We start from the raw sequence: 21,809 nt of genomic DNA, 5'->3' as shown, positions 1-21,809 counted from the left end.
GGCTGAGGCAGAAGAATTGATTGAACCTGGGAGGTGGAGGTTGCAGTGAGCTGAGATTGTGCCACTGCACTCCAGCCTGGGCAACAGAGCAAGACTCTGTCTCAAAAAAAAAAAAAAAAAACAAATTTTCTGTGTTCAAATTGGCCACCTTTGTGTACTTTTATCGATTCCATTAATCAAAACATTTTTGGGTCTCCTTTTTTGAAATTGCCTTTAGAACAATTTCAAGTAACAAGCATATTATTACAGACAGATTTATTACTATTTCTGAGCATACATACATATACACATATATGATTTTAGATAGAGCCATATACCTAGAAATAGTAAATGTGTGTGTGTATGTATGTGTCTACTCATTTTAAATAAACTTGTGATAGAGATGTAATTTTGAACCAGTTTTTCTTTTTCATGTACTTAAATAACTCACCAAGTAACTAATTTAGTTTTCTTTACTCTTAATGTTTTAAGTAGTGAGATTCTGTTGAAGGTGATATTTTAAAAAATTCTTTATAATTGATATTCATGTTTTTTTAAAGCTTATTTGAAATCAAATTAATGATTATGTTTCATACTAGTTTTATTTTATGTATGTGATTAAAAACAAGCTTCCTTGGTGGGCATTTGTTAATATATATCTGACTGCTTCATGGGGTGAAAGCCCTTGATCTTCCTACTTAGTATACATTGACCAGTCGACAGGTTCTGCTTGTTTGCATGTGGTTTCTCAGACATGCTAATGTTGCTTTACCCAGTAGGGCCTGGAATTTTTATCAAGAGGGAAAAATGTCTTTAAAATGCAGTTCTAAATTGATAAGGGGTTACATTTCACTGTGTTCATGTTTATCTGTATTCTGTCTTTACTCCAATCTACCTACTTATAATCTTGAGATTTATCTTAAAAAAGGAAAGACAGCAGGTCAAATATGCACACACACGTACATTTGCATACATATATCCTAATTATACACAGTAACCAAATGAAAAGTTATAAATAAAATGACTGCTAGACAGATACAAAATCCAATATTATATGAGATAGGACTCTCATATAAAGACTGAGTGACAAGCTGTGAAAATTTATTCTCAGGCATACCTTGTTTTATTGTGTTTTGCTTTATTTTATTTCACATACATTGCATTTTTTAAAAATTGAAGGTTTGTGGCAACTTTGCATTGAGCAATCCTGTTGGTGCCATTTTTTTCTGACAGCATGTTCTCACTTCCTGTCTCTGTGTCACATTTTGGCAATTATTGTGATATTTCAGCCTTTTTCATTATTACATCTGTTAATGGTGATTTGTGATCAGTGATCTTTGATGTTACTATTGTGCTTTGGGTTGCCACAAACCAAGCGCATATACAATGGTGAACTTAATTGATAAATGTTGTGTGTGTTCTGACTGCTCCCACCAACCAGCCATTCCCCCAACTCTCTCTCTGTCTCCTTGGGCCTCCCTTTTACCAGAGATACAAATATTGAAGTTAAGCCAATTAGTAACCCTACAATGACCTCAAAGTGTTCAAGTGAAAGAGTCACATGTCTCTCACTTTGAATCAAAAGCTAGAAATGATTAAGGTTAGTGAGGAAGACAGATAGAAAGCCAGGAGGCTGGGTGCAGTGGCTCACACCTGTGATACCAGCATTTTGGGAGACTGAGGCAGGCAGATCACCTCAAATCAGTAGTTCAAGACCAGCCTGGCCAACATGGCGAAACCCCGTCTCTACTAAAAACTACAAAAATTAGCTGGGCATGGTGGCGGGTACCTGTAATCCCAGCTACTTGGGAGGCTGAGGTAGGGAGAATTGCTTGAACCCAGGAGGTGGAGGTTGCAGTGAGCCAAGATCACTCCACTGCACTCCAGCCTGGGTGACATAGCGAGACTCTGTCTCGAAAAAGAAAGCCAAGATAGGCTGAAAACTAGGCCTTTTTCATCAAACAGCCAAGTTATGTATGCAAAGGAAAAGTCCTTTTTTTTTTTTTTTTGAGAAGGAGTCTCACTCTGTCACCCAGGCTGGGGTGCAGTGGCGCGATCTCAGCTCACTGCAAGCTCCATCTCCCAGGTTCACGCCATTCTCCTGCCTTAGCCTCCCGAGTAGCTAGGACTACAGGCGGCCGCTACCACACCCGGCTAACTTTTTGTATTTTTAGTAGAGACGGGGTTTCACTGCGTTAGCCAGGATGATCTCGATCTCCTGACCTCGTGATCCGCCTGCCTCGGCCTCCCAAAGTGCTGGGATTACAGGCGTGAGCCACCGTGCCCGGCCAGAAAAGTTCTTAAAGGAGATTAAAAGTGCTACTCTTACAAATGCACAAATGCTAAGGAAGTAAAACAGACTTATTGCTGATAGGGAGAAAGTTTTGGTGTTCTGTATAGAAGATCAAATCCGCCACAATATTCCCTTAAGCTAAAGTCTAATCCAGGGCAAGGCCCGAACTCTCTTCAAATCTGTGAAGGCTGACAGGAGTGAGGAAGCTGCAGAAAAATAGTTCCAAGCTAGCCGAGATTGGTTCATGAAGTTTAAGGGAAAAAGTTGTCTCTATAACATAAATGTGTGAGCTTTTATGGATAACAAATGTGGAAACAAGTTATCCAGAAGGTCTAGCTAAGATAACTGATAAATCACTACACAGTAGATTTTCAATGTGGATGAAACAGCCTTCTATTGGAAGAGGATGCCTTGTAGGACTTTAATTGCTAGAGAGGAGAAGTGAATGCCGGACTTAAAAGGACTGGCTAACTCTTGGTAGTGCAGCTGGTGACTCTAGGTTGAAGCCATTGCTCATGTATATAACCTTATGAAAATCCTAGGGCCTGTAAGAATTAAGCTAAATCTGTTCTCCCTGTGTACTGTAAGTGGGACAAGAAAACCTGAATGACAGCACATCTGTTTATAGCATGGTTCACTGAATATTTTAAACCCACCCTTGAGACCTACTGCTCAAAAAAGTAGATTTCTTTCAAAACGTTATTGCTCATTGACAATGCACTTGGTCACCCAAGAGCTCAGGCAGTGTACAAGATGATTACTGTTGTTTTTATGCCTGCTAACCCAATATCTATTCTACAGCTCACGGATCAAGGAGTAATTTTGACTTTCAAGTCTTTTTATTTAAGAAATACATTTTGTGAGGCTATAGCTGCCCTCGATAGTGATTTCTCTGATGAGTCTGGGCAAAGTAAATTGAAAAACTTCCAGAAAGGATTCACCATTCTAGATGTCATTTAAAATATTCATGATGCATGAGAAGAGGTAAAAATATCCACATTATTAGGAGTTTGGGAGAGGTTGATTCCAACCCTCATGAATGACTTTGAGGACTTCAATACTTCATTGCAGGAAGTAACTGTAGATATGGTAGAAATAGCAGGAGAACTAGAATTAGAAGTGGAATCTGAAGATATGACAGAATTACTCCAATATTAGGATAAAACTTGAACAGATGAAGAGTTGCTTTTTAAGGACGGGCAAAGAAAGTGGTTTCATGAGATGAAATCTATTCTTGATGAAGATGCTGTGAACATTGCTGAGATGACAACAAAGGATTTAGAATATTACATAAACTTAGTTGATTAGATTACTGGCAGGATTTGAGAAGATTGGCTCCAATTTTGAAAGAGGTTCCACTGTGGGTAAAATGGTATCACACAACATTGCATGCTACAGAGAAATCTTTCATGAAAGGAAAAGTCAATCAATGCAGCAAATTTCATTGTTTTATTTTAAGAAATTGTCACAGCCACCCCCATCTTCAGCAACCACCAACCACCCTGATCAGTTAGCAGACATCAACATAGAGGCAAGACCATCCACTAGCAAGAAGATTACAACTCACTGGAGGCTCAGATGACTGTTAGCATTTTTTAGCAATAAAGTATTTTTAAACTAAGATGTGCACATTTTCTAGACATGATGCTATTACACACTTAACAGACTACAGTTTAGCATAAACATAACTTTTATATGTATAAGAAACCAAAATAATTAATGTGGCTGACTATATTTTGATATTTACATTATTGTGGTTATCTTGACCCAAACTTGCAGTATCTTCACGATATATCTGTATATTCTGCCTTATATTTTAAATACAAAAACAAAGCCTTCAAAATAGAGCAGTGATTCTAGTTGTGCCCTAATTTAGAATTTTAGAGCAGTAATTTTAAGAATTTAAAAGGGCTCTGAGACCAAAGAGCTTAAGAATTGCTGCTCAAGAGTTAAGTTGCTGAGCTTATATTTCATAGATGTCTTTTTCAGATATTTACAGGACAAAGGGCAAGTAAAGGTCCCTTTAAGTAGCTGCCAAGGCTGCTTTTGGAGTGTTATAGTAGCAACTCAACAGTTTGAAGGGCATGTTTAGTCTTGCATTTTCTTGCTAAAAAGCTCAGATGAAAGCCTTATGCAGATGTGTAGAAGAATTTGAAGAAATGCAGTGCTCCTGTCTCTTTAATTGACATGAACTCAGGAAATATTATAGCTTTACTGTCTTGAAGGTGTTGTTTGCTTTAATCCAATCTAATCTTTTCTCACTACAGGGCTACAACACACAGTGATCTTGTTCTAAGAGCAACAAAGCTGGGAATTCCTTATAGAGTTATTCACAATGCCTCCATAATGAATGCTGTAGGCTGCTGTGGTTTACAGGTAATGCAACAAAGGAGGTTTTTCAGTGGAATTAAACCAAAAGGTTTTATTTTTCCACAAATTGAAAATACATTTATTTGTATTTTATGAATCATAAAACATACTATTATTTGATACTAGACTACTTAGTATATACATATTCTGAATTTTTTAACACTAATTTTTTTATGCTAGGTTTTCCACCTTATTGGAGTAGAACATTTAGATTTAACTAGAAAATTGTTTTAACCTTATATCCAACTTGTACTTACATAAAAAGGAAAATATAAACTAACCCAAATGACTTACTCATCATTGTCGAGGCCCATGATTTTTCATACAGTATTGTTTTGTGTGCTGTCAAGAGCATTGTGATGCTGCATTTCTTAATAGAATCAGTATAAACGCTAAATGCCAGGGATGTAAGCTTTTAAACCGGATTTGCAGTTATTGATGTGTAAAGTTAGTCATTTTTGTGTCCAACAGTCTTGGTTCTGACGGGTTAGAGTGCCCCACAATTGTTTCCAAGATTTACTTCTTAGCTACTGACATTCATTTTCCAAGCTTGGTGTTTGTATTCTGATGTTCACACATGGATAATCCATGACAACTATGACTGCTGCTTGGCTAACAGTGGTTTTAAGACATCATCGGGCCGGGCGCGGTGGCTCAAGCCTGTAATCCCAGCACTTTGGGAGGCCGAGGCGGGCGGATCACGAGGTCAGGAGATCGAGACCATCCTGGCTAATACGGTGAAACCCCGTCTCTACTAAAAAAATACAAAAAACTAGCCGGGCGAGGTGGCGGGCGCCTGTAGTCCCAGCTACTCCGGAGGCTGAGGCAGGAGAATGGCGTGAACCCGGGAGGCGGAGCTTGCAGTGAGCTGAGATCTGGCCACTGCACTCCAGCCTGGGCGGCAGAGCGAGACTCCGTCTCAAAAAAAAAAAAAAAAAAAAGACATCATCGATTGTTAAGACATAGTCCTATTTTCAGATATATCATAACAGGAAAACAACATGCATCTTAGAATCTGTGAAATAAAGTATTCCCCAGTGTGTCTTCCTGAAACGCATAATTTAAAAATAGATACTTTCAAGAAGAAATGTTAGCATCAGTTCTATGTCTATAGCATCAGTTCTATGTCTATAGCTTTAGAGGACGATATTTTCTGTATAACTTGGAGAGAATAGTTCAATTTAATTGACTAATATTGGCTTTTTATGTCAAAATGTTGCCTGTGTTTGTGAAGAACTAGAGAAAAAGTATAAATGATTGACCTGACAGTGTTCACCACTTGCTCTTAGTTGTTATGTTTAAATTAGCATGGAATTTTGCTATCTTTTTTGCCCAAAATGCATACTTTTGAAAAACCTTGCCCATTCAAGTCTTTTTTTACATTTTGAAACCCTTCTGAACATTTCTGTGTTGGAGTAAGTTGAATGCTGTTCATAAAACCATCAAGTGTTAGCGCTACAAAGAATGCTATAGGGATGGAGAAAATGATGCCAGAATATGTTCCCAAGGTCATTCAGGTAGGTGGTAGCATAGATGGAGCTAAGACTCTTGATCCCTAGTCCAGTATTCTTCCCTTCTGTGGGTGTCCGAGGGAGAGAAATCTTAGTTTCTGTTGCTGGTTGAGCCAGTAAAGCCCCTTCCTCATCCCTCTTTTCTGCTTATCACTAGAGACAGAAACTAAAAACCAAGGCTTCAGGCTGCTAAAAGCCTAAAACAAAACAAAACAGAAAAACAACCACAAAATAAGGCGGACTGGACAAGCTTGTGACAGTGCTGCCTTTTAAGAATTGATAACTGATGGCTGGGCATGGTGACTCACGCCTGTAATCCCAGTACTTTGGGAGGCCGAGGCGGGTGGATCACCTGAAGTCAGAAGTTCGAGAACAGCCTGGCCAACATGGTGAAACCCCGTCTCTACTAAAAATACAAAAATTAGCTGGGCGTGGTTGCAGGCACCTGTAATCCCAGCTTCTGGGGAGGCTGAGGCAGGAGAATCACCCCAGACGCAAGGCGGAGGTTGCAGTGAGCCGAGATGGTACCATTGCACTCCAGCCTGGGCGACAAGATTGAAAACTCCATCTCAAAAAAAAAAAAAATTGATAACTGCTAGAAGAAAGAAAAAAAGGAGAGAAATTATCATTTGATAAATAAAGATGTGTAAACCTTAAGCTAATAGAACATACATTTTTATCATATTTCATATTTTATGTCCTGTAAAGAAAGTTAACTAACCCTTTCTCCATCATATTTTGCTCTAAATATAGCTATTTTTAATTATTCTTTTTGCTTTTTTAAGCATAAAAATAGAACACATCACTTGTAAATCTGTTTTATAGACTGGTTAAAATTAAACCTGGGTGATTCTGTCCTTCTGATCCTCCACACTGATAGATAGGTAAAGTGTAATTGTTCTTATGTCTAAAATGGGTGAAGGTATTTGAGTGGGAATTTACTGTGAGAATTAGCAGTCTTCATATAAGCACCTACAGTCATATCCATATAGAATATATTATTTTTCAAAAAACTTTCTCACAATTGTGTGTGGGATTTCTCTAAACAGCCACACACCATTTTCCCCCCAGCTTAGTTTTATTATCTAATCTGGATATTAAACGACTATTTGTGTGAGAAACAGGAGGTGCCTTTCTAGGTTCTGTCTTATATAGTGATGACATTTCCATGAAGATATACTTCTTGTACCACTGAAATTCATATCAGAAGAGGTAATTATTGATTCATTTTATATAGTTTTCTAATATAAAAAGCATTACAAATCATATGCGTAACACTTAAATTTTAAAATAAATGTATAGATATCCTGCATAATGCAAATACTTTGACAAAGTCTTCTTCCTTATAATAGCTGGCCTTTTTCTCTTTACTATTTGGATTAGTGCTTATGGAAGAAACAATAACCTAAATCTATGGTCCTCAGACTTTAGTATTTATTAGAATCACCTGGAGGGCTTGTAAGACAGGTTGCTAGGCTTCATCTTCAGACTTTCTGATATAGTAGATCTGGGATGGGGTCTGAGAATTTATATTTCTAACAAATTCTCAGATGACGCTGAAGCTATTGCTACAGGTACCATACTTTGAGAACCACCAACCTAGACAAATTAAAAACTTAGAAAGTGAGAGAACTGTATTATCTTTCATTTGACATGGCAGGATTGGAAGACTAGGTTTTTAATTCCCAGTATACACTTGTTAAATGTAGGCTGTTGAGGGGTTATCTTGCCATGTGCTCTTGCTCAATTTTTTAATGGGAAGTGAGAACCACTGTGAAAAGGCATTCTGTCATCTCCATGAAAGAGCTTTCCATGAGTTCAAAAACAGTCATCAAGTTATTGAACAGAAATATACTTTGTATGTTGTGACAAACCTGAACCATATATGCTTTCTAATGTCTTTGCCTTAAAGAGTAGCAGTGTGAAATTTCTAACCTAGAAATAGGCAGACTTTTCAGCTATCAATATATCAACCCCCTTTGAACTATTCTGTTGTTTTTGTTGTTTTCTAAAGAAATAAGATGCACAGTTCAGAATCAGCCACTGAGTATTTGTTCATTACCTTTGTAGTTTTATTAGCCAACAGAAAATTTTTGTTTATCACTGTGATGGTAGAAATAGTCGTTTAACTATCTAACACTCCTTCATACACACAGAAATTCACATACACAGCCAGTTGATATGCACTATCTTATAGGCTTGCCGTAAAATAAAATTATCTACTACAAACTCCATATTCCTGATGAAAAATTTCCTTGTAAAATAAAAAGTGTATTAGAGGCTTCCAAGTTAGAAATCTTTAAAGAGAATAGTGATCCATTCATTCAACAAATACTGTTAACCTACTTATTTTTCTAAGTGCCTTTGGATACAGTGATAAACTTGACCAATAGGGTCCCTGCTCTCAAAGAGCTTCTATTTTAGTGGGCAGAAGGGACAACAACAATAAAATGATAAATATTAGATATTGGTAAGTATAAGAAATTCAAGTAGACTGGTATTTAGAGAGTGACTAAGTCACTACTGAGGTCGGGGAGGTATCTCTAAGAAGGTGACATTTAAGATTAGATATGAATCAAGAAGAAACCAGCATATTCTATACAGAGCGAACAGTCGGTACAAAGGTCCTGAAGTGAGAATGAGCTTGGCTTGTTAAAGGAATCAAGGAAAGGCTGTTGGACCGTAGCAGGCAAGGGGAAGAATGACTTGAGGTTGGATAGGTGGACAGGGCTGGATCACTAGACTCTCATCCAACATTAGGAGTTTAGCTGTTAACGTAAGTGACATAGATTGACATTGAAGGGTTTTAAGCAATAGAAATACTTGATCTGATAAATTTTTTAAAACATAATCTTTGGCCAATATGTGAAGATTGAATTACTGCCAGGCAAGATTGGAATTGAGGAAATCAATTACGAGGCTAATTATAGACATTTAGAGGAAAGATGATGGTGGCTTGTACTGTGTGGAGTAGGGCATAAGAGAAGATTTAGAAAGTGAATTTAGGAGCATTTTGTATTAAGAGAATTGAGATTTGGGGAGATGTAGAGAGCCATTTCTGCCTTACTGATAGTCCTAGGAAAGGAATTGGGGTCTTTATGCATCATCTTCACTACCACTGTTATTATGGTTTGTACCCCACAAAAACTTGTCTGTAGGGCTGGACTCTTCTATTACTGTTGCTCAATTGGCTTCCTACTTTGGTTGGTTCTGTTAAACTTGTCATTGCTAGAGCAGTTGCCTCCTTTCACTAAGAGCCCTGTGCCAATCTTCCTGTGCTTTCAGGACCATAGATTAATCATAGAATTGATTATGTGGAAGAGTAGTAGTATGTTTATCTTACTCCTAGACTCTTGAGGGTATGGATGTTGCCTTGAAGGCTCTACTAATGTCTTGGGAAGAGTTAAAGTCATGGGGTAGATATTAAGTACATGTATGTTAAATGAAAGAAGCCAGACATAGAAGACCATGTATTTGATTCTGTTTACATGAAGTGTCCCTAAAAGGCAAATCTGTAGAGACAGAAAGTAATTAATGGTTGTTTGGGGCTGGGCATTACAGGAATTAACTGTGAATGGACATAAGGGGTCTTAGTTGGGTGATGAAAAATGTTCTAAAACTAAGTATGGCAATGGTTGCACAGCGTGGTAATTTACTAAAAAGTGTTGAATTATTCGCTTGAAAGGGTCATTGTTATGTGAATGATAATGCAGTAAAGTGGTTAAAAAAATGAATTATAAGAAGTTAGCTAGATAGGCAAAAGGGCAGAAGGCATTCCCAAAAGAGAGAGTAGTGTAGTTGAAAGAGAGAGTCTTAGAAGCACATTAGGGAATCTGTAAGGTATTGCAGAAACACACACATACATACAAATATGCACATAAATAAATACCAAAGAAACCTTGTCTGTCTAGGGAGTCAGTTAACACAAGGCTTAGAATATGTATGTTGAATAAAAATTGACCCATATTGGGTAGAATTGGTAGAGGAAAAATATAATGGAAAAGATTTAGAATTTAACTTCAAATTAAAAGGCCTTGGTTTTACTTCTTGCCTAGGCAGTAACTAAGGCATCCATCTTACTTCTCTGGATCTCAGATTTCTTTACCGTAAGGGTATGTGTTGAGGATTGAGAGGGAGATTGGATAAGAGAGCTGGTTTTCAAACCGCACCATGATGTATGAAGATGCTTTAGGGATTCTGCAGATAATGAAGTAGTGACATAACACCAAATAACAAATATTTAGATCTTCAGGGAGCCCAGTTATTATCTTTAACTCTATTGATGTTTTATTTAAGAGCAGTTCATTTAGAAAAAAAGAACTAAATGTACACTAAGTGCCAATAAAATGTATGAAAATTACTAAACTAGATAAGCTCTAATATCTTATAGATTTGGAAGCGAAAAAGCCAGCCTCTTTACCAACATTTGGCAAAGATTATCTTGACTGAGATACTATTAGGTACTCAAATTTTCATTCAATAAATTTTAGGATTTTTCACATTAAAATAATAGTTATAAACACATATACTTTAAAATCATGTTTTTAAATTCCTAACAGATATTTCTAACACTTGTAATTGTTTAACATTTTTCAGATTTTTCTAATGAAAGAAAAGCCTATTTGTATGTCTAAAGCCAGGCATGTTGGTTGTGTTCAGATGTCCTGGTAACGAAAATTTGCTTAATAAATTGAGGATCAATCTTAATAAATCAGAGATTTTTCTCAATACACAGAAGATAGGAGAATAAAGCCTTTTTCTTGAATTCTTGAGTTTAACATTTCTGCAGAAGCAGTTAGCTTAGATATACAGAGTCAGAATTGCTTCCATTTAGCATTGTTCCTGCTTTAGAAGAACCATTTTCCTTGATAATAAATGATTTCTATACTCATAGAAAATTAGGAAGATATATTGATTATAAAAAGAAAATTAAAAAGCATCCATAGTACCACCACCTAGAGGTATCCACAATTACCAATTTTGGCATATTTCAGTCTTTTTATTCAACACTTAGTATATGTATATTTACTTGATCTTATAGGCCAAACAAATATTAGAAGAAATTAAAAATTCTGAAATACTTCTTTATATATAATTTTATTATCTTAATCATTTGTGTGATAGAATATATTAGTTCTCTTGTAGAAATTTGGTGACTGAAATGGTTTTAAAACATTTTGAAAGGCAGATAAATGAGACAATTCCATGAAACTAGGTAGCAATGATTTCTAGATAAAAACTGCATTATCAGTTGTGGCTGACTTCAGAGAAAAGGTTGTATAATTTCCTATCATTGTGAAATGTTTCCACTTTCTCTTGCTATTGCATGAGTGACCTTGAGTATTGCCATATGTTCATCTGTTTATATAATGCATTTCTAGTTTGGAAAAATGTATGTTACTATCCGAAAGTAGCAACTCATTTCCTCCCTTTTTTTTAATACCACAACATTCAGTGTGATAGTCAGCATTGTCGACCTTATAGTGATTCTTCTTGTTAGTTTTCAGAATCATTAATTGGTTTCATTGTTGTCCAGGGACTAACGTAGTAATGAAAAACTTTAGCTTAATACAAAGAACACCTAGTTTTAGTGTTCTTTGTATTAAGCTAGGTTTTATCATCTAGAGTTCTACATCCTTCTGTAGTCTTAGAAAAAATAATCTAAGCTCTTTCTATTCTTTTAGTCACTTAGCAACAGTTTTTGACTACCTGCTAAGTCATGAGCATATTTAATTTTTTTCTTCCTTTTTGTTTCTACTTATTACTGGTTCTAATCATTATTTTTTTTAATAGCCACCTTACCATTATTTTTTTCCTACTTCATAGTTTACTTTTTAAATTGTAAATCTAATTGTGCCATTCTTCTATTAAAACAATTTTGGTAAATTAATCCCCAACCTATATAGAATGTTCAGTTACTTGTATGTTGTATTAGTCCATTCTCATGCTTCTCATAAAGACATACCCAAGACTGGGAAATTGACTTTGAGGTCAATTTTGACTCAATTTTGAGGTTAAATTGACTTTGAGGTCAATAAACTGTGAAGTTTAATTGAGTCACAGTTCAGCATGGCTGGGGAAGCCTCAGAACACTTAGAATTATGGCTGTAGGCGAAGCAAACACAGCCTTCTTCACATGACAGCAGCAAGGAGATGTGCAGAGTAAAGAGGGGGGGAAGCCCCTTATGAAATCATCAGATCTCGTGAGAACTCAATATCACGAGAGCAGCATGGAGGTAACTGCCCCCCCGCTTCACCCTCCCACTACCAGGTCCCTCCCACGACATGTGGGGATTATGGGAACTACAAGATGAGATTTGGGTGGGGGCACACCCAAGCCATGTTATATATGTTTATGATTTTATGATATTATAAATGCTTTGATTTACTGATTTTCCTGTCTGCCGTTGCAGTCTATCACAGTGCCATGCATATAATCAATATGTAACAAGTACTTGCTGGGTTGAATTTCTTATTTATTTTTTTCCCCCAACCCCCTGCCTTCCACCATGGAGTTCAATCTTGTCTTTGAAATTATATGCTCTAAATTGTCATTTTAAAATTTAATTTACAAGTGGCTCTCATTATAAATCCTGTGGCTCTTCTGTCTACATAGTCATTCAACTTTATGTACCTAGTGTGTGGCCATGTGCATACTCTTTCTTAGTGTCATCAAAAATCAGTGTTACATCAATGATAAGCAAATTGTATGTGGGGATAAAAACAACAACAAACAAAACCCAACCCCAAGACCAGTATTCTGTATAGAAGAGAAAACTAATCACTCTTGATTATGTGGTTTTGTGGTACATTTTTTGACAGTTTTGCTGGCTTGGCTTTCTTTCCCTTCACAGATTTCACTGATTTAATTTAGGATATAAATATATGATACTTGCAGGGCTTAATAGCGTTCTTAGCAAGTTTAATTTTTCTTAATTTAACAGACTTTTTAATGTAAATACCACAGAAAATATTTTTATTATAAAAAATAACAAAAGCATTGAAGTCTAAAATGGGGTTTTACAAAGCATCTATGCTTCTAAAAGGAAAGAAATATTGATGGCTATGAGATGAGTTAGGAGACTGTTAAGGTTATTCAGGCAAGTGACATTGAAGGCTCAAACCATAGTTGTAGGGAAAGAAATGACTAGTCAGCTACATAAATTATACAGCAGAATTTACAGGAATTGGCACTAAATAAGATATCAGGAATTAGATATGTGTTTAGAGAGAAGTCAAGTACAGTTAGCTATTTCTAGGTAATTGCTTAATGCCATTCTAAATATTGCCCAAGACTTCCCACGTCTGTTACTTTGCTCATAGTATCTCATTCTTTCCCCATGTTTGGCTTCTCCAGTCTTAAATCTTAACTGTCTTTCAAGGTCTAGCTTACACCTTGTATTTTCAGAAGATGCCTTCAGATGCCCTCTGAGTGGGGGAAATGCTGAATTCTTATAATGCTTAGAGTCTACAGCATATTTAATAATAATTATTACTACCTACTATTGTCTTTCTTGTGCATCTTCTGACTAGATTGTGCCTTATGCCTAATGAGTGGATGTTTTGAGTTGAGTTTTTTTGTTTTTTATCTTAGATAAAACATAATCCAGTATAAGTTAGGTAAACTACTTTCTCTATAGGTTACTCCAGGTTAAAATTTAAAAAGGCCTGTGTTTACCTACTGTTTCTTACAAAACAGCTGTTTCTGTAGTCTTTAAATTTAGATTTGCAGATAATGTTTTGGAGGAAAAGTGATTACAACACAAAGGCTTATATTAATATTATAGGATGGCTCAATACTTAGACTTCTGCAATCTCAGTTCTCATCACTGTGTGATTTTGCCCTAGTATAGTTCACTGGTGAGCCCTTGGATTGTGAAACACAAAGAACTGGTTCTTTTGTTCTTTGAGGTATTGACATATGGTGAAATTGTTTGCATAATGTTCCAGGATTCACTGAAGAAGTTTGCACCACAGCTATAGGAGTGGTTACAGTTTATAAATCAGGGTCCTGGAGAGCAGTGCTTGTGTGAGATTTTCTTTAATCTCTCAAATTAGACAATTCAAAGACACTGCTACACAAAATGCTTTAGATAGTGTTTATATGTGACTTGCATCTCAGTTCTTTCTTAAGTGGTCTATTACTTTCTTTTTGAATGAAGAACTTATTTCCTTCCATCACTGTATTCCCATGACTCTTAAAGTATTTAAGACTCATTTAAAGTATGTATTATTGCATATATAATTTTTTTAACAATTTTACCTTGAAGTTTTTTTATGGAATAATACTAATATTTCATAATTTGATCAGAGATGTGAAAAATCCTTTTTAGAATGTGAACAGTTGAACTTGTCAGAATGAAATTATAAATGTAGTTTCAAATATTTAATAATATTTTTGAGCTTACTCCAATAAGAAAAGCAGTTGGATTATAGCAGGGCACAGCATTTTAGAACATCATCATTATTAAAACATTATCATTATTATATCATCAAATTCCTAACACTTACTGAGACTTTTCCATGTGCAAGGCACTACTAGGCACTCTGCATACTTTGTGTCATTCAACCCTAAAAAACCACATTTTTATGTTTACAGTTATTTATATCCATTTTGTAGAAGGGTTCCTCCCAAGGCTTGGGAACATTACTTGACTTGTCCATGATTAATCATAGTAAGAACCAGTGCCATGACTGCAGAGCCTTTCCCTGCTGTGTGAGACATGAGCAAGACTGCACAATCCATGAGAGCCAGAGCTATGTTTTGCCTGTCATTTTAAACCTGTGACTAGCATAATACCTGGTACATAGTAGATGATCTGTAATAAGTATATGTTGGCTAAGTTTGCCTCTCATCACCCAGTAATAATAACGAAACCCCTCATCAGGGCCCAGACGTGGCACAGAGTGAACATATTCCTGGCATTCCATATTGGAACTAGAAATACATTTGTTACAGAGAAACCTTGTCACATGTGGCAGGAAGTTTCATGATTGAATACTTGGAGTTACATGGGTCTTTGTACACTGACCTGTGAATTCGATTGCTACTGAATAGCATAACTTCTATGAGAGAATACGTTTTTAGGTAGCTTTCAAATGGACTTTGGAGTAAAGCTTGTTGGTAGGTAAGATGTAGACTGTGGTCTATGAGGAACATGATGAGCCTTCCCTTTAGAACTCAAAGTCACCATTATGCGTATTGATTATAGTTTATAGGACCTCATTATGTAAAAACTGAGAAACGTTGAGCTGCTCTAGGGAATTAGGGATGAAGCACCTGAATGCCCCGCTTTCTCTGTTTCCTTCCTGCCTGTCTTCCCCTCATCTCTTGCCGAGCCTCTGAAAGTGATTTGACAAGCCTTAGGCTACTGGAAGCAGAGGATGACTAATCCTTGCTCCAGACCAGTTTCTGCATTTTTAAATGAAGAACCCAAGGGTGAGAAAAGTGACTTCCTGAAGTCACACGGCTATTTCAGGCACACAGTTAATTTGTGGCAGAGGACTAGATGTGACTTTCAGAGTCTAGTGCTTACCAGTTCTATTATAAATTATTTCAAGTACTATTTAAATTGAATAAATCTTTATATAACTTGAGTATTCTGTTTTATATTAAGTCTTTGAAAATAAATGTCCTTTGCTCAGAGCTGAGATAAGAACTAATATTAACCTATTGTTTCACAGTTTGAATAACTTTTTTTTTTTTTTTTTTTTTGAGACGGAGTCTCACTCTGTCGCCCAGGCTGGAGTGCAGTGGCCGGATCTCAGCTCACTGCAAGCTCTGCCTCCCGGGTTTACGCCATTCTCCTGCCTCAGCCTCCCGAGTAGCTGGGACTACAGGCGCCCGCCACCTCACCTGGCTAGTTTTTTGTATTTTTTAGTAGAGACGGGGTTTCACCATGTTAGCCAGGATGGTCTCGATCTCCTGACCTCGTGATCTGCCCGTCTCGGCCTCCCAAAGTGCTGGGATTACAGGCTTGAGCCACCACGCCGGGCTTGAATAACTTTTTACATGTAATATGATCCTCACAACCTGAGGAGTAGAAAGAACAGAATTTTATCACTATTCCTATTTTAGAGATAAAGTCTTAGAGTAATATCACATAGCCAACAAGTTGCAGAGCCAGAATTCAAAAGTAGATTTTCTCAGCGTAAGATTTGAAAGTGGACTCACTTAAGTGAACTAGTTCAGCCAGTCTGGATCAGAGAAGAAAGCTTCTTGGTTGTAGTGATGGTGAAGTAGGGTAGGCCACATGAGGTTATTAAAGAGGAGGTTTGGAAAAAGGCCCTCACCCCTGAACTCTATAGTGAGGGAACAAATAGAATCTTGCCAAATTAAGGGACTGTACGTTTGGAACAATGGCAGAAGTGAGCATATACTTTGTTTTATTGAGATAGTGTGATGGAAAGGAGCATTCCCTCAGACTAGATTTAAGTATTTGTTTTTATATTAGTTAGCTACGTGACTAGCTAAGTCAGTTGATCTTTCTAAGCCTTGATGGTCTCATCTGTAAAATGAGAACAATATTAACTTTGTGAACCCTGCTCTGATTGCTCAGAACTTTTTTTTTTTCTTCTGGGTTCTTTGCATTTCAGTATTTTTAGCAACACTATATAGCTAAATTATGAAATTGTTACACATGTTCCTATACAGAATGCAGAAATACTAGAAACTTATTACTGAAACTTACCTACTACTGGTATCAGAAAGACACCAGCTACCATGAACCAAAGAGAAGTTCCCGCTACCTTTTTTGGTGACAGATTTGATCCCCAACCCATTTCAAGTTGGGTTTTCACGTTTTATTTTGGTAGTAAAATGATTAAATTCTCTCCTTATCTATAAAATAGTAGTTAGTGAATTGTTCCATCATTAATTAATGTGCTTTTTTTTTTCTAGTTATATAAGTTTGGAGAGACAGTTTCTATTGTTTTTTGGACAGACACTTGGAGACCAGAAAGCTTCTTTGACAAAGTGAAGAAGAACAGACAAAATGGCATGCACACATTATGTTTACTAGGTAAGGGTTTTGGAATTTCCTTGAAGTAACAATATGGAACTATCATATTTTTCTTTTTTTGATTTTGTGTTAAGGTAAAAACTGTTCTATGGATAATAAGCTAGAGGTAAGAAAAGACACAGTCTAGCCATTCTATGCAGACCACACTGTTTCCTACACTCTTAGAGAGACATGCATCTTCTGCTTCAGGTACCACATGGTTATTTCTGCATACACACCATAGTTATGCTGCTCCCTCTTATGCCCTAGTAGATCCTCTCCAGTATTCCATATCTTACTCATTTGTCCATCAAGGATTTACTGCAATCCAATAGACATGCACTGAGCAAGTCTTACCAAGGACCATCCTGCACCTTCCTAGGGAGGTTCTTTGAATACTGCAGTATTGATGCTATCAGATTCACAATGATAGATCTAAAAGAGACTCTGGAGATCATCTTACTGAAGCTTGTTTTACAGATGAAGTTGAGGCCCAGAATATTGAATTATTTCCCCAATGTCACCTAGTCAATTGGTGACAGAACTGGGAGAATCAGCCTTTTAATAATAGTTCATTTCACTGTACCATCTTGCTCAAATCCTATTTCCTGTTTCGTGTGGAAAGAGCTGGCTGGAATCACTGTCTTTGTTTACCAAGATAATAGTACTGAGATTCAGAAAGGCATGGTGTTTTCTTTGTAGCAGAGGCACTGAAATTTTACTGACTCACATTTGCTAATCAGCCCCTATTTTAGTAGCATATGTTGTAGAAAGAAATACTGGTATCAAAGACTTAATCTGTGACTGAACAGAACACAGCTAACTGACATTTTTGAGAACTTTGAAATGATACTTCTACTTGGAATCAGAAGACAAAATCTCAGTGCTCCTACTTACTAGCTAGAGAATACTGTAAACATTCCTTAGCCTGCATATTTATCAAATAGGAATAATTCTTTCTACTTCATGGAGTTGTATAGAGCAGTACTTCTCAAACACTAAAGAACCATGGTTGGGTTGTTTAAAACATAAGTTTGATTTTTAAATTTTCAATCTTTTATGTCAGTGTCAAGTTACTATAAATTTTGTACATATTCTTACTCCTGTAGTTACTTCATCATTTACTGATAACACAAAGCTCACATACTGGCATTGGTCCTGAGATCATACTTTGAATTGTACTGTCCTAGTGAAACTGTGTGAAGTCACTCACCAAAATGTCTATCACATAGCACAAGATCAGGGCAGATAAACCCATGATTTTGGCCTCTGTATATTAAATACAGATATTCAGAACATTAGAAAAGATTTCTGTTTGCCACATTTTTTTTTTTTTTTAGACAGAGTCTCACTCTGTTTCCCAGGCTGGAGTGCAGTGGCGCAATCTCGGCTCACTGCAACCTCTGGCTCCCGGGTTCAAGCAATTCTCCTGCCTTGGCTCCCTGGGTAGATAGGACTACAGGCGCGTGCCACCACACCCGGCTAAGTTTTTGCAGTTTTTTAGTAGAGACAGGGTTTCACTGTGTTAGCCAGGGTGGTCTCCATCTCCTGACCTCATGATCCACCCACCTCAGCCTCCCAAAGTGCTGGGATTACAAGAGTGAGCCACTGCACCTGGCCCTTTTTTTTTTTTTTTTTTTTTGAGATGGAGCCTTGCTCTTGTTGCCCAGGCTGGATTGCAGTGGCGCGATCTTGGCTCACTGCTACCTCCGCCTCTCGGGTTCAAGCGATTCTCCTGCCTCAGCCTTCCGAGTAACTGGGATTACAGGTGCCTGCCACCACACCCGGCTAATTTTTGTATTTTTAGTAAAGATGGGGTTTTGCCATATTGGCCAGGCTGATCTCAAACTCCTGACCTCATGATCTGTCCGCCTCTGCCCCTCAAAGTGCTGGAATTACAGGTGTGAGCCACCGCGCCTGGCCTGTTTGCCAAAAATTTTTAAGCTATTTGCATAATATAACCAATTCTCTATTGTTTAACAATATTTAATTTTAAGCAACACAGTAAGTTTTTTGTTTGTTCGTTTTTTAAGTGATAAGGTCTTGCTCTGTCTCCCAGGCTGGAGTGCAGTGTCACAATCTCATCACACTGCAATCTCAACCTCCCATTACCCAAGTGATCCTACCACCTCAACCTTCTAGATATGGGACCACAGGCACATGCCACCACACCTAGCTAATTTTTGTATTTTTTGTAAAGATGGGGTTTCGCCATGTTGCCCAGGCTGGTCTCAAATTTCTGGACTCGAGTGATCCACCCACCTTGGCCCCGCAAAGTGCTGGGCTTAGAGGAGTGAACCACAGTGCCTGGCTGTATGTCTTAATAGAAAATATTATTATACATTTTTACTAATGATTGGCATTTCTTAGGATAGAAATTAATATCCAGAGCAGGGATTAGCAAACAAGGACCCATGGATCACATCTGGCCTGCTGTTTGTTTTGTAAATAAGGCTTTATTGGAACATGGCCATGCACCTTCATTTATATATTATCTATGGCCACTTTCATGCCACAACAGCAGTGATGGATAGTTGTGACAGAGACCATATGGTCCTCAAAACCTAAAATATGTCTGCCCCTTTTCAGAAATGTGCTGACTCCTGATCGTGGGTGAAATTTTATCTAATCTCATGTGCTGCACCCTGAATCCCTTCAGTGATGTGTTATAACCTTACACTACTTTTTTCATAGTCTTACCAGCCATATGAATTACCTTATTAACTTGATTTCTTCACTGCGTCGTAAGAGCAGAGACTTTATCTTGCTCATTATTCTCTTCCTAATGTCTGGAAGTCTAGCACAGTGTAGGCATTAAATAAATATTTATGGAAATTAATTGAAGTTTTATTTAGTCTATATTCTCAGACTTGGTCTTATTACCCATTGGCACAGAAAATCTCTTAACTCGTGCTAGTTCAATCAATTCCAGCCAGAATACACTCCTTTTAATTCCATTTTTTTCTTTCTTTTTTTTTTAGATAAGGTTTACCCTGTCATCCAGGCTGGAGTGCAGTGGTGCAGTCTCAGCTCACTGCAACCTCTGCCTACCAGGTTCAAGTGATTCTCCTGCCTCAGCCTCCTGAGGCTGGGATTACAGAAGTGTGCCACCATGCTTGGTTAATTTTTGTGTTTTTAGTAGAGATGGGATTTTGCCATGTTAACCAGGCTGGTCTCAAACCCCTGGCCTCAAGTGATCTGCCCATCTTGACCTCCCAAAGTGCTGGGATGACAGGCTTGAGCCACTGCACCTGGCCCCCTTTTATTCTTGACATCTAATTAATTATAGATCTAGATTAAGCCATAAACTGTTCTCCAACACATTTTCTTTTGTCTTATGCCAATATTTGCAATCAGCTAGTATGACGTTTTCTTATTTTAGTTTATTGTCAGTGTGATTTAGTGCTTCATTCATCATTAATTAGCTTTATAATTTTGTCCTTGAATTTTCCATGTAAAAAGACACTGGTCTTACTTCTTTATAGTCCTTACTAAAAAGGACACTGTAAGACTTCTGAGTTGGTGTGGACTGTGCCATCAGATATATCCATCTTGTTATCCCAAAGTTCGATCCAGTTAAGATCAGCTGTGGGTAGAAGGTCAAAGTAGATGACAGGTGAAGGACAATTTTTAAAAGGACTTTTGCTGAAGAAGATATATCTGAGGGATGAAAAATGGGGATTCATTGGAGCTCAGATATTAGAATGTGTGTTTTACAACAGTACTGAAAGGTTCTAAAACAGAACAGGGAAGGAAGAATCTGAGAGGCAGGCCACCTGATAACCTCCCCTTATAGCCATTAAAAATGACAGGAAAGGCTGGGCACAGTGGCTCACGCAAGTAATCCCAGCACTTTGGGAGGCCGAGGCAGGCAAGGTCAGGAGATCGAGACCATCCTGGCTAACATGGTGAAACCCCGTCTCTACTAAAAATATAAAAAAATTAGCTGGGCGTCTGTATTTAGTAATTAGGTGTATTTAGTAATTTAGTAATGTAATTAGGTGGCGGGCGCCTGTGGTCCCAGCTACTCTGGAGGCTGAGGCGGAATGGTGTGAACCCGGGAGGCGGAGCTTGCAGTGAGCTGAGATTGTGCCACTGGAGGCGGAGCTTGCAGTGAGCCGAGATTGCGCCACTGCACTCCAGCCTGGGCGACAGAGCGAGACTCCATCTCAAAAAAAAAAAAAAAAGAAAAAGTGACAGGAAGGAGAGCAAGCAGCACTTATCTTTTCAGAAGCTTTGGAAAGACAAATACAAGATCAGTGTACAGGTGTTTATTGAGTGCTTACCCTATGCCCCATGTAGAGTTCGTTTCTTTTGGAATACCAAGAAAGTATAGACGTGGGTCCTACTCTCAAAGCTTTGAAATCTAGTTTGGAACTAATGTGTTGTGCATGTGAAAGTTTAAAGAACAATTAAGTTCTATTGTATGGAGAGGCAGGAAGGACAAACCAGAAATTTGGCTCTTGAGTTCCCTTTCTAAGAGCTGCCACTTTTCTTAGCTTTCCTGGGAAAAGACAAACAAGGTTAAACAATATATCTTCCTTGCTCCATTAACAAAAGCAGGAACAGGGTGTGAAGTATAGGATGTCATGATTTCAAATCCTCAAACCATAGTTCTTATCGTTTTATCATCTGGCATTCTCATTATTTAAATTA

General features: G+C 37.5%; 1 protein-coding gene across 6 annotated transcripts in view; it reads left to right on the top strand.

Annotated features, from left to right (window-relative positions):
* The window catches only part of DPH5 (diphthamide biosynthesis 5), a 36,290-nt gene that overhangs the window by 7,193 nt on the left and 7,288 nt on the right, over positions 1-21,809 (top strand). For all 6 annotated transcript variants that reach the window (XM_011935196.1, XM_011935195.1, XM_011935197.1 and 3 more), the window contains exons 4-5: positions 4,540-4,648; positions 17,054-17,174. In XM_011935196.1, the coding sequence (XP_011790586.1) occupies positions 4,540-4,648; positions 17,054-17,174 (230 nt within the window). The remainder of the gene's footprint in view (positions 1-4,539; positions 4,649-17,053; positions 17,175-21,809) is intronic.

This window comes from Colobus angolensis, unplaced genomic scaffold (assembly GCF_000951035.1).
Source record: "Colobus angolensis palliatus isolate OR3802 unplaced genomic scaffold, Cang.pa_1.0 Scaffold141, whole genome shotgun sequence".
NCBI classification, from domain to species: Eukaryota; Metazoa; Chordata; class Mammalia; order Primates; family Cercopithecidae; genus Colobus; species Colobus angolensis.
Note: the sequence above shows the minus strand (reverse complement) of the source record. Positions and strands in the feature narration are given on the sequence as shown.